Source organism: Pseudochaenichthys georgianus, unplaced genomic scaffold, assembly GCF_902827115.2.
Source record: "Pseudochaenichthys georgianus unplaced genomic scaffold, fPseGeo1.2 scaffold_699_arrow_ctg1, whole genome shotgun sequence".
In the NCBI taxonomy this organism is placed as follows: domain Eukaryota; kingdom Metazoa; phylum Chordata; class Actinopteri; order Perciformes; family Channichthyidae; genus Pseudochaenichthys; species Pseudochaenichthys georgianus.
In genome coordinates, this window is record NW_027263253.1 from 55,144 (window position 1) to 69,355 (window position 14,212).

General features: G+C 42.2%; 2 protein-coding genes across 3 annotated transcripts; one reads left to right on the forward strand and one right to left on the reverse strand.

Annotated features, from left to right (window-relative positions):
- Window positions 1–601: 601 nt before the first annotated feature.
- On the reverse strand, window positions 602–6,530 carry LOC139433601 (zinc finger protein 135-like). The gene is made up of 2 exons (XM_071202668.1): window positions 6,077–6,530; window positions 602–1,931 (listed from the first exon to the last, which is right to left on the reverse strand). The coding sequence occupies exons 1-2, from the start codon at window positions 6,270–6,272 to the stop codon at window positions 796–798; spliced, it is 1,332 nt and encodes a 443-aa protein (XP_071058769.1). The 5' UTR covers window positions 6,273–6,530; the 3' UTR covers window positions 602–795.
- Window positions 6,531–10,691: 4,161 nt separating this feature from the next.
- On the forward strand, window positions 10,692–12,534 carry LOC117443896 (uncharacterized). 2 transcript variants are annotated; one of them, XM_034079705.2, is made up of 3 exons: window positions 10,692–10,751; window positions 11,669–12,205; window positions 12,389–12,534. In XM_034079705.2, the coding sequence occupies exons 1-2, from the start codon at window positions 10,730–10,732 to the stop codon at window positions 12,196–12,198; spliced, it is 552 nt and encodes a 183-aa protein (XP_033935596.1). In that variant the 5' UTR covers window positions 10,692–10,729; the 3' UTR covers window positions 12,199–12,205; window positions 12,389–12,534. The 2 variants fall into 2 exon arrangements, with proteins under 2 accessions (XP_033935596.1, XP_071058771.1); XM_071202670.1 differs by having other exon boundaries at window positions 12,393–12,534.
- The last annotated feature ends 1,678 nt before the right edge of the window (window positions 12,535–14,212 follow it).

Below are 14,212 nucleotides of genomic sequence, written 5' to 3' on the forward strand. Positions count from 1 at the left end.
TCCGGTCTAGGTGTGCACACCATGAGCAGTTCGTCACCGTCAACAGGCAAAGGCATAAGAGGGTTCTTACACCTTTTCCAAAATCTAATTCAAGCACTTTTCAAGCATTTTCAAGCATCTTACAGCTATTGTAAATTACATATGTATATGCACATACTCAAATGATTATTAGGATATAATAAACATTTCCACTACAGTTCCCGCACCCGCTCCCGGTTACGTTGCATCTGGTATTCGTCTTTAATTTAACCAGTGAAGGCAGTGTTCTCGCCCCGCTCCTGGTAGACGCTAACCCTGATGCTCCGCCCTCTGTTTAGCGAGCTGACCGGACTGCGCACAATGCGTACATGAAGCGCTACGTCATGAACGCAAGACATCTACCCTCGTGGGGGCGCACTCATGTGATTGGCTTAGAATTGAGGAGACATCTGATTGGCTATAGATAGAAAAAATTACAAGTACGAATCGGCTGACCGTCAGGGGAGTCTCAAAAAACCCACACACGAATGCACAGCGATCCGTGCACAGTAAGCGGTTTGTGTTTGCAGGTTCCGGGGATTTAAACACAAATATGTGTGGATCAAAAACACATATGTAAGAGTTTTTTCTGTATTTGGATTTTATTTACATGGATATGAAACGGAACACATTTGTGTGTGCATTGAAAAACACAAGTGTGGATCCGGAAATACAAGTGTGAATCCTTTTGCGGATAATGATATACAAGTGTGAATCCTTCAGTGTGCATGTGTGTATTATGAGACTGTTCTGAGCCCATAAATTACTAGCCATATCTTACACATCGCTGTTTTGAATTATCAATGTGTGGATGACAGTTGAACTGGATGATGACAAAACATTTGCACACTTGTGACTTTTGAAACGATTACGCCATTTAAATCTTTTGTCACAAACATTGCAGCTGTATTTTTCCTCTCCTGTGTGGACTCTCATGTGTGACTTTAAATTATCACTCCGTAAAAAAGCTTTCTTACAGACTGAGCAGCTGTGTGGATTCTCTCCTGTGTGGATTCTCATGTGTGACTTTAAATGTGTACTCTGTGAAAAAGCTTTCTTACAGACTGAGCAGCTGTGTGGTTTCTCTCCTGTGTGGACTCTCATGTGTGTCTTTAAACTTTCTCTCCGTGAAAAAGCTTTCTTACAGACTGAGCAGCTGTGTGGATTCTCTCCTGTGTGGACTCTCATGTGTTCCTTTAAACGTTCATTCCGTGAAAAAGCTTTCTTACAGACTGAGCAGCTGTGTGGTTTCTCTCCTGTGTGGAGTCTCATGTGTGTCTTTAAACTATCACTCCATGAAAAAGCTTTCTTACAGACTGAGCAGCTGTGTGGTTTCTCTCCTGTGTGGACTCTCCTGTGTTTCCTTAAACCTCGACTATGTGAAAAAGCTTTTTTACAGACTGAGCAGCTGAATGGGTTATTTTCAGCACTATGTTGTGGATCACTGACAGATTCATGTCTATTTTTCAGTGAGTTTGAGCCTGATGCAGGTTCTCTGACCTCTTTCCAATCAGCACTGTCTTCAGTGTCAGGTTCAGAAGAGTCTCCAGTGTGGTCCTCAGTCTTTGGTTGTAAACTGCTCTCTGGATCTGAGTTCCTGGCTGGTTCTGGTCCACGACAGTCATCTCCATCAGCTTCTGTTTCCATGTGTTCAGTTTGTCTTTGATGAGGCTGAGAGGACTGAGGTTTCTCTTTATCATCTTCACTCTTCACAGGGTCAGGAGTGAAAGTGGACTTGGTGATCTCAGCCTCCTCCAGCTCCTGAAGCTGCTCTCCCTCCTGACTGATCCTGAGTTCCTCCTGTTCCTGCTTAATGTGTGGGGGGGGCTCTGGGTCCTCCAGGTCCAGACTGGTGCTCCACTCCTGCTGGTCAGGGAGAGGCTCTTCTTTAACCACCAGCAGCTGCTGGACGTCTGCAGGAAACAGGCAACACACAGTCAGAACACACTGTTAAGTGTTAGCATTTAAAAATCTAATCACCCTTAAAATGGGAGACATTTTGCAGCCCTAATTAATGCCTTTGTTTTTATATTTTCCCATTATCTTTCTTAGTCCCACCTATTGTGTATTTGTGTTGGCTCACTTCACCTCATGTAGCCCAGCCCCTTTCCACTTCCAGTTAAAAATGAAAAAGGGTTTTTTCTTCTGGCGTTGCACTAGCTGCAATAAACTGTATTTGGGATTGTTCATGGATACACTACGATTACAGAATATAAATCATATTCTGGATTTTTTAACACTTTTTTGTTTACTAGACAATGCCATATGTGTTCTTTTATTGTTTTTATGTCTTCAATATAAATCTACAAAGTAGAACCAATTTAAATAAATAAAAAACTTTGAATGAGAAGCTGTGTCCAAACTTTTGACTACGTCTAATACTAGTGTATATCTCTCTCAAAATATATATTCTGTGTGTATGTATGTATATATATATATATATATATATATATATATTAGGGACGGGACTTTAACGCGTTAATTAAGATTAATTAATTACACAAAAATTAACGCGTTAAAAAAATTAACGCGTTAAAAAAATTAACGCATTTTAATCGCACTTTAATCGCACTTATTTTTGCACAGCAGAACGTTTCTCACTGGATGAGTTTCAGGCGTACCGATTATACTGGAGCACCAACTAACGTTCATGACTTCAGCATGGGACTTCAAACAACAACAAACCACGGTGAACAATAGTCAAACATGAACGAACAAGCTGATGAGACCGCTTTGGTCGGCCCCGTGGATGGGAAATTTTGTTTTAAAAAACGGACGGATGGAAGCGTCGATAAGAGCACGGTTGTGTGCTAATTATGCAAAAAATAACGTGCATATCACCGCAGCACATCAAGCCTAAAGTATCACCTAAATGCAAAGCATGTAGCAGCTAGCGTGGACGTTAGCCCGACTCCGAGTGCAAGGAACCACACCCTGACCCAACCCACACTCAACCAGATGACTGGTTTCAGGGCCAGGATAAGTAAGTCCACGTCTGAGAGAATAACCAACTCCCTGGCTCACTGGATTCAAGGGCTCGACATTAAGGACTGCCCGATGGCCCGGGGCCATCTAGTATTTAGCTCGGGCAATGAAGCCTCACCTGCTGGTTGCCCGATCGGGCAATCTATTATGCCAGTATCATGCAGCTCACGGATCCAGTAATGAGTGACCCGACAGTAAAACTAAACATATCTATAACTCGTTTAGGTAGTTTGAGAGGTAATTAAAATAGCTACGTGTGATATTCTAACCTGAAGTGTGTGTTTTGTTCCGCTCACCGCTGCATGTGGTTATGCAGAGCTGCGTGTCGAGTCTCGACACGCAGCAGCAGCTGATCTCTCTCTCCCGTCAGATTAGACTTCACTCGCGTTTATGTCCATATCGATCAGCTCCAGCTAGTTCTAGCTAATGATATGACCACCTGCTTATTAAAAGACAACTACACAATAAGTGTCGCTATGCAACTGGATGAGGCCACAAAGTATAGCGCAGCATTATGCATTTGTTTACATGCCCACCGGAACCCTGAGGCATTACCAACAGATCAACGCACAATCAACCCATACAGGACATCTCTTTCTCCACATTAAGTGTTAGACATTAGAGTTGACTCTTCTTGTCTGTCACATAAGTGGCGCAACTGAAGCGGTATTGCTCTAAAGGGAAATTATTTTGACCGAAGATATTTAGATTTGCCGGCTAACGGGAACTCTGACGTGTGCTTCGCGGATGCGCTCGGCTCCTCTCGACTGCTGCTCGGGTCTGCTCGGTCAGCTTCCGGGTGAGGAGGCATTCGTTCGACCAACTTACAGTAGTTAACATTACAAACATTTTTAACAGGGGCCATAATAGTGTAAATAATGTTTGTTTTGGCAGTTATAACTGAATGTAATGTTTTCTACTTTTTTCCAAAAGTGTTTTGACCAACAACTTAAGTATTTCCTAAAGCTATGCAGGGCATGCAAGCGAGCAAACACAAACAAACAAGTGAAATGAAGAATAAAATTGAAATTGTATAATATAATATTGTGGTGGTTCATCTTATAATTCAGTCTAGAGAATGCACCAGGCAGCATCTAAGACCTGCAAAAATCAAAATTTTCTAGGGGGACGGAGGCCCCCCAAACCCTTCGTGCCATTTCGTCCGCGTGCATTTTTCAGGGCAATCTCTATTGGGCTCAGGGCCATCTGTAAATTAGCTTAGACGGCCCACAGGGCCATCTCCCAAAATCCTTAATGTCATGCACTTGGACTGTAGACCACTTGGAGTAAAATCCATGTGAAAATTGCTTCTCACTGTTCTCAGGTCAAATATGTATATTTGATTAAAAATGCGATTAATTTCGATTAATTAATTACAAAGCCTCTAATTAATTAGATTAATTTTTTTAATCGAGTCCCGGCTCTAATATATATATATATATATATTCACAGAATATATTATAAATACATGTTGGCAATAATTGATTGATGAGATTAATTTATATTAATGCTTTAATTCCTTAATGACCTTTGTACTAGTTCCCCTATTCTTTATCAAGTAACATTTTAGATGTGTTTAATTTATTATTGAACATATTTATTCATTGATTTCTTTATGAATTATTCTCGCGCAATTTGAGTTGTGAATATTTAATTTTTTTTGGGAGGGGTGCCTACATTTCATGTTATTCAAGTACGACAGTGCCATAGCTAAATGTGTTAGGTCTAAAGCTGTGTTTTGCTCCGCTCACCGGTCCCTCACAGCGGGCAGAGCTGCTGGTGCTGATCTCTCTCTCTCGCATCCGGTTATACTTCACTCACGTTTATGTCCAAATCCATCAGATCTAGCTAGTTAATGATATGGCTGATGCCTCTTTCTACACGCAGATCACGCAACCTCATCTTATGCCCAATTTCCAGCTGAGAGGGGCTTCTTTAGAGCTGGCTTGATTGTGAATCGCCTCCGCACCCGCCTCTCCCCTGAGCATGAAGACATGCTCATATTCTTAAGCAAGAATGAGTATTGAATAGCTGCATTCTGTGCATAGGCCCCGTTATAGGTTGTTGATCTCTGTTGTAATAGGGTTACGTTACCCTAACCGCTATGTTGTTCGTGTTTGATCCCTCTTTCATTTAAAAACAAAGTTATGTTTTAAGCATGAAAGCTGTAGGCCTATAGCTGTCAACTGTTCAAACTGTGATCACCAGTTCAATACATTTGAAAAATTCGACTTGGTTCCTATACTTATTTGAACATGTATTTTTTTTTTTTTTTTTTAATTGTTGTTGTTTTTGTTGTTGTTCAGGAGTTGATCCCGCCCCCGGCGTGACGTATGCGGTGTTTTTGCTCTGGCCGGACAATTTTTTGGTGCTCGAAATGAACCGGATTCCGGAGCTAAGAGGCGGCTCCGCTGCGGTGTGAACAGGAAAACCCGGTGCTTTTCAAGCTCCAGCTCCGAACCGGCCCTGAAACACCGTTAGTGTGAATGAGGTACGTGAGTCTGAGTCCCTCACCCTGTTCCAGTCCCGCCTCAAAATTCACCTCTTCAACTCTGTATATCCATAAGCCCCCCCCTCTCAACCAACTTCCTCCTGACTGCTTTTCTGTTTTGTTGTTGTTGTTTTATTGCCTGTCCTTGTTTGTCTACCCTTTTCCAAATTGAAAGCGTCTTTGGGTTCGACAAAAGCGCTATAAAAAAAACCAATTTATTATTATTACTACTAGTGCCTACATGTATGGGTAATATTTAAATCAGTACATTAAATGGCATATTATTCAATGTATGTATTTTTATAAATATATTTATTTTGTTAGATTTGCTCTTCCGTAATACATTTTAATTATTATAATAAAGTGCATGTGTCTAATAATACTTACATACTTTTACTTAAATAAGATATGAATGCAGTACTTTAACTTGTAATGGAGTATTTTCACAGTGTGGTGTTTGTACTTTTACTTCAGGATCTGCTACCTGCAGCAAGTGCTGATAAAGGGTCTAAGTGTTATTAATGTGATAATAAAGTGCTACTGAAGAGTGTAAAGTGTTGATTAAGGGTAAAGGGAACAGACCTGCTCTGTGGATCCGAAGCTGAGGCTGTAAAACAGCGTCCAATAGCTTCTGGAGCCTCTTGTTCTCCTCTTTGGAAAGAGACAGCTCCTCCTCGAGCTCTGCTATCGTTTGTTCAAACAGAGCAAATATCTCTTCAGCAGAAGCCGCAGTGAGTCGCTGCTTCTTCAACGACAGCAGCATTTGGACTTTACTCATGTTTCCTAGATCACCTTTTCCTGCAGACTCCGTTAAACACACCGTTTCTCTCTCAATCTGACTAGTGTTGCTAACGTGTTTCCAGCTAGCATGCTAAGCTAGCTCCTATAGTCCGAGGTAAACGCTCCAGAAAAAAGAGCACACAGTCCATTCGGAGGTTTATCCAGACTTCCTGAGAGAACCGTAGCGACGAGACGCCACATGGATCCTGGTTCTGGTTCTGGTTCTTCTTCTTCTTCTTCTTCTTCTTCTTCTTCTTCTCCTCCTCCTCCTCCTCCTCTTCCTCTTGGTTTTTGGCGGATTGCAAACAGCTTTAAGGTGCATACCGCCACCTACTGTACAAGAGTGTGTATCGCCATATCATCCTATCACCACTTGTGGAATTGTACCATTGTGTTGTTTACGTTGTTTTAAATTCTTCCAATCAATCCTGTTTCACTCAGATACTTAACAATGGCCTTCCTGGTAGCTCTTACCCCCTCACCTTCTGTTCCCAGTATCCCCATCAGGCTCCACTCCCTTCCTGCCTCTCTGACCCTGCCACTCTTTTTTCCTTTCCATGATACTCACATCTATGTTAGCTTCTGGGGACAGCCATGGGGGAACACTGCTAAATGGGGTTGCTTTGGCAAACGTGATGGTCTCTACTCCATATGTCCTCGTTCTCTCCTTACTTGTCCAGCCAAACCCACGCCCCTGGAACTTTGCATATTCCCAGCAATCCTGTTTCCTGTTTGTGATATTTTCCTCTCCACTCCCTTGTAGCCTGACCCAGTACGACAGAGCAAGTTCCTCTCTTCCGTCTCTCCTGCTTCTATCAGAACTGCATTAATAGGGGGTGATTGTATTGCTCCAATACACAGCCGCAATGCTTTATATTGTAGTCTGTCCATTTTTAAAAGTGATGTTTTTGCTGCTGCTCCATACACTATACAAATATATTGTGGACCTCATCATTGATCTGTAAATATCTATTAATGCTTGTTTGTCTGCGCCCCAGTTGCATCCAGCTACAGCCTTTACATGCACACTAAAGAAAGAGAAATGGCATTTACATCATAGGTCACCAATCATGAAATGTAAAACACACATATAGTTAGCAGGTTCCTTCCTAGCCTTCCTTTATATAGAGAGATATAACAGGATGATGTGTTTAATGAACCTCTCAACTGAACTATTCCTCACTACTCTGCTGAGAGATTGCATTTGATATCATGGTTATGGTTTATTCTCGCCCTTGAACACAACAAATATGCAGTAGGGGTTTTTTATAGATATAAAAAAAGCTTTTGACACAATCAACCATGATGATATCCTACTACATAAATTAGAAAGCTATGGTATCAGGGGTATACTTTTAGACTGGAATAAAAGCTATTTAAGCAATAGACAGCCGTATGTGAAGTTGGGAAATGACAGTTCTTCATGTTTGGACATTTCTTGTGGTGTCCCCCAGGGGTCAGTGTTGGGTCCTACAATGTTTATTCTGTCTACTCTGTCCTGCTTAAATTGCTTCTTCAGGTGCAGGAGTTGCTGAGTGGGCAGGGGAAGGTTTGTTGGCTGGTTTTGGAAAAGGATTATCGATGTCAGTGTGGAGTTTTTGAAGGCTATTGTAGCTGTACTGTTTTGTTGTACAGATAACAGTTATGTCAGTTACAAAAAGTAAAATAAATGTGTTGCGTTAACGGATATTCACTGTGGTGTGAAGAGGGTCCTGTTGGGTAGCCTGGGTCAACGGTGTTCCTAGTGGAGGACAGCATATGTAATTGAATCTCTCTGCAAACACAAGTAAGCACAATTTGTGTGTACTTAAATTACAGGCTGTTTTTAACATTATTCAGACTCAGCTCTCTGAACTAAAGCTTCTTTTAAATGTTGAGAAAACCAAGGTAATACTGTTTTCAAAAGCTAAAAAGACACCAGAGCCTGTTTTGGATATTGTTACTATGCAAGGACAAGTACTTGAAGTGGTTACCTGTTATAAATACCTTGGTATCTGGCTTGATGATTGTCTCTCTTTTAAACTTCATGTCAATAATCTGCTTAAAAAGCTGAGGGTTAGGCTAGGTTTATTTTCAGAAACAAGTCCTGCTTCTCGCTTGAGGCCAGGAGAAGGCTCTGTGACCTTTGACCTGTGCTGGACTATGGTGATCTGATGTATATGAATGCACCTGCCTATTACCTGAACAAGTTAGATGCCGCCTATCACAGCGCACTAAGATTTGTCACTAACTGTAAAGCACTTACTCATCACTGTACCCTGTATGCCAAGGCAGGTTTGCCTTCACTAACTGTAAAGAGGCTCAGTCATTGGTACACGTTTATCTATAAAGCTTTGTTGGGTAAACTCCCATATTATATCTGCTCTCTGATCACACAGAGAGTTGCAAGCAGCTATTGTCTGAGATGGCATGATGTAGTATTGTTAGATGTGCCAAGAGCAAGGACTGTCTCAGGTGAGACAGCTTTTATGCGCAGCTCCACTTGCTGGAACAATCTTCAGCAAGAATTGAAACTGAGCGATCTCATTCCTCTGCATGTCTTTAAAGCTAGGCTAAATGAAATGCTCCTTGATACTATGGGAACTTGTAAATGTCTATAACTATGTATCCTGTAAATATAATGTATAATGTCCTTTATTGTTTTATGTTTCATGTGGAACCTATATGCTGCAGGTCTCCATTGAAAAAGAGATCTATGATCTCAATGGGACCAATCTGGTTCAATAAAGGTTTGAAATGAAATGAAATGAAATGAAATGAAATGAAATGAAAATACTATACTTAAAATATATATCCTAGAAGTATTTTTATTTATTTATTAAAATTATAACTACAATCCGAAAAAACAGGGGAAGCCTGGCTTCCCTTGGCCTCCGGGAGAAAACGCCACTGGTATGGTTAGGCCAGTCTCAAAGCATACCTTTAAGGAGACGGGTGAGCTCTTTTATCCCTAAGGCACGGATCACTTTACCCAGAGACAATTGGCCGAGATTGATGCTTATGCCTAAAGATGAAAATGGAATAGCATCAAAACAGAAATGCTGTTATAGGACCTTCAGCATACAGTAATGCCGCTTTTCCACTGCAGGGCCTCGCACTGCTTAGTAAGTTATAGGTAGGCCAGGCTCACTTTATGCTGCGTTTTCATTACAGTTTAGTAGCCGTCATGGTAGTGTCATTCTGGCACATCTTCCTCTCAATGGCTTCCTTAAAGCTGAAGACTTCTCTCTTCAACTCAATCAGTTCCTTGGAGACCTGGGCCTGCCCCAGAGCATGATGGGTAGTAAAGCCTTCCGGGGAGTGCTTTCCATCAGTGCCAGTGCCATCCTGTGTGATGTGTGAGAGGTAGAAAACATCTTAATTTGATTAAATGTCACTTTAGAACATTAGTTAAAATTACAGAATTGTATTTTCATCACATATATTTGTATAACTATAAAATGTGCAGATTCAGTGGAAACGAAAGCACAGTGCAGTGTACCGAGTTTTGTCAAGTAAGATAAAGTAAAGATTCAAAGACTTGATACAACATAATTTGCCACTTAAATCCCAGGCCTAACCCTAACCCTAAAGCAACCAATAAAATACCGAATTAATCAAATAAATTAAACAAATTGCAAAAGGAAATAGACACAAATAAAACTTAGAGAGAATGGTGCATGCCACACAATGTGCAAGTAAATGCGGAAATAAGTTAATTATAATAGAATCAGATAACAGAATGAAAAACTAAATACTGTACATTAAAATAAAATATTACTTAAAGGTGGGGTAGGTAAGTTTGAGAAACCGGCTCGAGATCGCTAGAATTAGAAAATACACAACCGGAGAAAATCTGCCACTTCCTCACAGAGCCCCTCCCCCAACACACACGAACGCGCACATGACCAATGAGGGCACGAGATAAGTGTGTGCCCCGATGGAAGGCTGAGAGGCAGGTAGGCCATCGGATTGGTTGTACTTTTTACAGTATTACGGCTTCTACAGATGACATTTTTCTATGGATTTTTTGTCAAAGCACTTCAGATATTCATCGCTATCGGGATGTTAAGAGCATTCCATGGAATATAACAAAAAGTGTATCTCGAACCGGTTTCTGAAACTTACCTACCCCACCTTTAAGGTAATAATATGTAAACATGTGGGATTTAAACAGATATCTGTGTTCTAGACATAAGTGAAGAAACTTGTGTATATGTGTTATATGATAGCAGCATGTTGTGTTAACACTAAGGACAATAGTGTCAAATGGGATCGTCATTGTTACTGCCGTTCCCAGACACCTTTAAAATTCGGAGAAGATAAGTCATACCTGTTTTTCAGAATGCAGTGTGTTTTGCCACACCTTTTAATTTCCAGTCGAACTGGTTTAACCTAAATGCACTTCACTGTGTTTTTCTTTTATTCTGTGTCACAGAAACGTTCTGCCACAAAGAGAGACATCAACGACAGAAAATGTTCTCATGTACCAACCAAGGTAAGATTGACCAAAGTCAACGCTTCTTGTTAAATCTTGTTGAGTCCTTTGTCTTGGGTGTTGGGGATGAAGTATTAATTGGTACTATCTAATTTAAGTAACATTTTGTTGCCAATTCATTTCTTGGTGTCATGAAATGTTGAATGTAATGTCATTTTACCCTAAAAAAATACAATTATATAGAGTCCTTTGTCTAGGGGTTGTAGCTCAGTGTTTGAAATGCATTTCTTTGTCTTGCTGCTTCCCTGATGGCTTCCACAGGATTGTAGCTGACATCCTCGTGGATTCATCTTCTTATTACAGACACATGCATTTCCTAACATTCGGTCTATATGCTGTAAAATGTATTATCTCTTCGATTTCCACACGGCATCTACTGCACATCTGTCCGTCCTGGGAGAGGGATCCCTCCTCTGTTGCTCTCCCTGAGGTTTCTCCCATGTTCCCTTAAACTGTGGGTTTCTCTGGAAGTGTTTCCTTGTACAATGTGAGGGTCTAAGGATAGAGGGTCTAAGGATAGAGGGTCTAAGGACAGAGGGTCTAAGGATAGAGGGTCTAAGGACAGAGGGTCTAAGGACAGAGGGTCGAAGGACAGAGTGTCTAAGGATAGAGGGTCTAAGGACAGAGGGTCTAAGGATAGAGGGTCTAAGGATAGAGGGTCTAAGGACAGAGGGTCTGAGGACAGAGGGTCTAAGGATAGAGGGTCTAAGGATAGAGGGTCTAAGGACAGAGGGTCTGAGGACAGAGGGTCTGAGGACAGAGGGTCTGAGGACAGAGGATCTGTGTTGTTGTATTTGCTGTAAAGTGTTTCTACTGTAGGCTATTTTTATTTTATGTACAGCACTTTGGCTCCACCAAAAATCGCTTAGAAAACTTGATTTGATTTGATTCTATGTTTTATTCTGATTGTTGAACAGATGAACACCCGTCAGGCTACAACTTCGACCTGGACGATGCCCTCGTAGCGGGTGGAGACAAGGATCATGGTTGCGATCAAAAGAAGGACAAGAAGGACGACAGGGATCGCCAAGGATGCCGTGATAAGGATGATGACGACAAGGACCGCCACAGACGTGATAAGGATGATGACGACAAGGACCGCCACGGATGCCGTGATAAGGATGATGACGAGAAGCAGGAACGCCGCAGACGTGATAAGGATGATGACGACAAGGACCGCCACGGATGCCGTGATAAGGATGATGACGAGAAGAAGGAACGCCGCAGACGTCGTCGTGCTGAACGCAGGCAAGAACGTATAAAACGCAGAGAACAAGGTTGTGGCAGTGGAAGCGGCAGCGGAAGCGGCAGCGAAAGCAGCAGCGGCAGCAGCAGTGATGATGGGCACGGAGGCCGTCGAAAGCACAAACATGGTCGCAAACATGGGCACGGTCACGGGCACGGTCACGGGCACGGTCGCGGTCACGGGCGTGGAGGATGCAAGTAGAATACAGGTGAGATGCAATCATACAAAATGAAATACTATGGTTTTGTTCATCTAGAAATGTCATGGTTATTGGCAGAGCTCTGATATGTTGTATCACACTGTCAAATCCGATCAATCCAAACAGTCCTGAAAAATAACACCCTTCAAATATGCATGCCTATGAGCAGATAAACCATGTTCTCTCTTGCAGGCAGCAGACACCCAGTCCACGACATGTCATGTGAATCTCCACCTGTCGCTGTGCAAAGAAAATCGATTATGTTTAGGGCTGAAATGTGACGTCCTATCTTCTTGTTATCTGGAAATGTTAATGCGTAATAAAGATAAATAAAGACATTTAAGGTGTATGAACTACTGTTTTTGTTATGGCTAAGTCAGTTTTGCACCTGTAACATGAAATGCATGCGGTTTTGGGATGCAACCAACACCTTTGGGTGGAGGAGGACAGGTGTGGCTCCGAATCCTGCGCCTCAGGTAACACAGTGTGAATGAGTCACAAACAGTTCAAAGATAATTAACTAATCGTCAGTTTGTCCTAACGTAACAACACACCCGGCAATTATTGGAAAAATGCCTTTGTTCCGACTGTGTGAAAAAGGTTTGGTCCTGATGCACCAAACTGTGACTTCCTGCTTCTCAAAAGGAAACACTCCAATTTATCAAATCAATGAATGCAAACAGATGCTTTCTGCTAAAAAACAATGATTGGGACAAGATTTGGAAATATAGAGAAAACCTGTGACCTTTTTGCAAATCAACAAACATCCATTACATTCATATTTATTTGCATTTGCAGTATAGTCCAGTTTGTACACAACGATGGAGAAACGTCTTCTGGTCTTCCGAAGAGGTGCAGAGGAAGCTGGAGCACAATCGGCCATTGTTGTCGTTGTCAGCTGTGAGGGGTTTCCGCGGTTTGGCTTTATGAAGCAGGCACGCAAACGGTTATGTCATGACGCAAACGATGACGCAATGACGCAGCACCAGTCGGACTCTGGGCGGTGTGAAAAGAGCCGGAGCTAAACTGAAGAATCAATCAATCAATCAATCAATTTATTTATAGCCCAATATCATAAATGTTACATTTGTCTCAGTGGACTTCAGAGTTTGTACAGAATATCAGTATGACAATACGACACCCTCTGTCCTCAGACCCTCTGTCCTCAGATCCTCTGTCCTTAGACCCTCTGTCCTTAGACCCTCACATCGTACAAGGAAACACTTCCGGAGAAAACCCAGTTTAAAGGGAACATGGGAGAAACCTCAGGGAGAGCAGCAGAGGAGGGATCCCTCTCCAGGACGGACAGACGTGCAATAGATGCCGTGTGGAAATTGAAAAGATAACACATTTGCAACATAGGTAGTCCAGATGTTTGGAAATGCATGTGTGTATAATAGGAAGATGAATCCACGAGGATATCCATCCAGGACCTATGATCCAGGACCACAGCCACGACTCAAGATCCAGCGCTCACGATGCAGGACACAGGACCGGAGAAAGGCAGGAGAAACGCCACTGAGTTCAAGGGATAACTCTCACCCACCTCTTGCTCTTGCCCTGCACTTGTGCCAGTTGAGCTGGTTCTTCCAGCAGCTCAACGCTGCCCCTCATCATGAACGCAGGAGGCTGGCTGTATATCTGAACTCGCGCCCTCATCATTCTCTTCATCATCTTGCACTTGTCTGTCAATTTGCGACATTGATATGCTTCACCTGCGAGTGACATCACCTTTATTTCTCTTGCCTTCTCGGCCCCACCTTTTTCTTTTCGTTTTCTTTGATTTGTATCCATGTTTTTTCATTCTCCCTGTCTGCCGCAGCGTCTAATCCACAGACTCTAATCCCTTCTCTTCGTGTGGCCGGTCTTTTTTCTTCTTCGTGTGTGATTCTGACAGATAAGAACCACACAACTGCATTAGCGGCCGCTGTCGCCCTCTGTCGGCCGTCAGCGCAACTTAAATGATGACGTTAAACAATTTGTTTTTAAAGGGCCGGTCGGTCGTCAACGGCCCTT

Coding starts and splice junctions, on each gene's coding strand:
- LOC139433601 (XM_071202668.1), bottom strand. CDS start 6,272: ATGAGTAAAGTCCAAATGCTGCTGTCGTTGAAGAAGCAGCGACTCACT. Junction 1,932..6,076: donor GCTTCGGATCCACAGAGCAG/GTCTGTTCCCTT, acceptor TGTTTCCTGCAG/ACGTCCAGCAGCTGCTGGTG.
- LOC117443896 (XM_034079705.2), top strand. CDS start 10,730: ATGTTCTCATGTACCAACCAAG. Junction 10,752..11,668: donor GTTCTCATGTACCAACCAAG/GTAAGATTGACC, acceptor ATTGTTGAACAG/ATGAACACCCGTCAGGCTAC.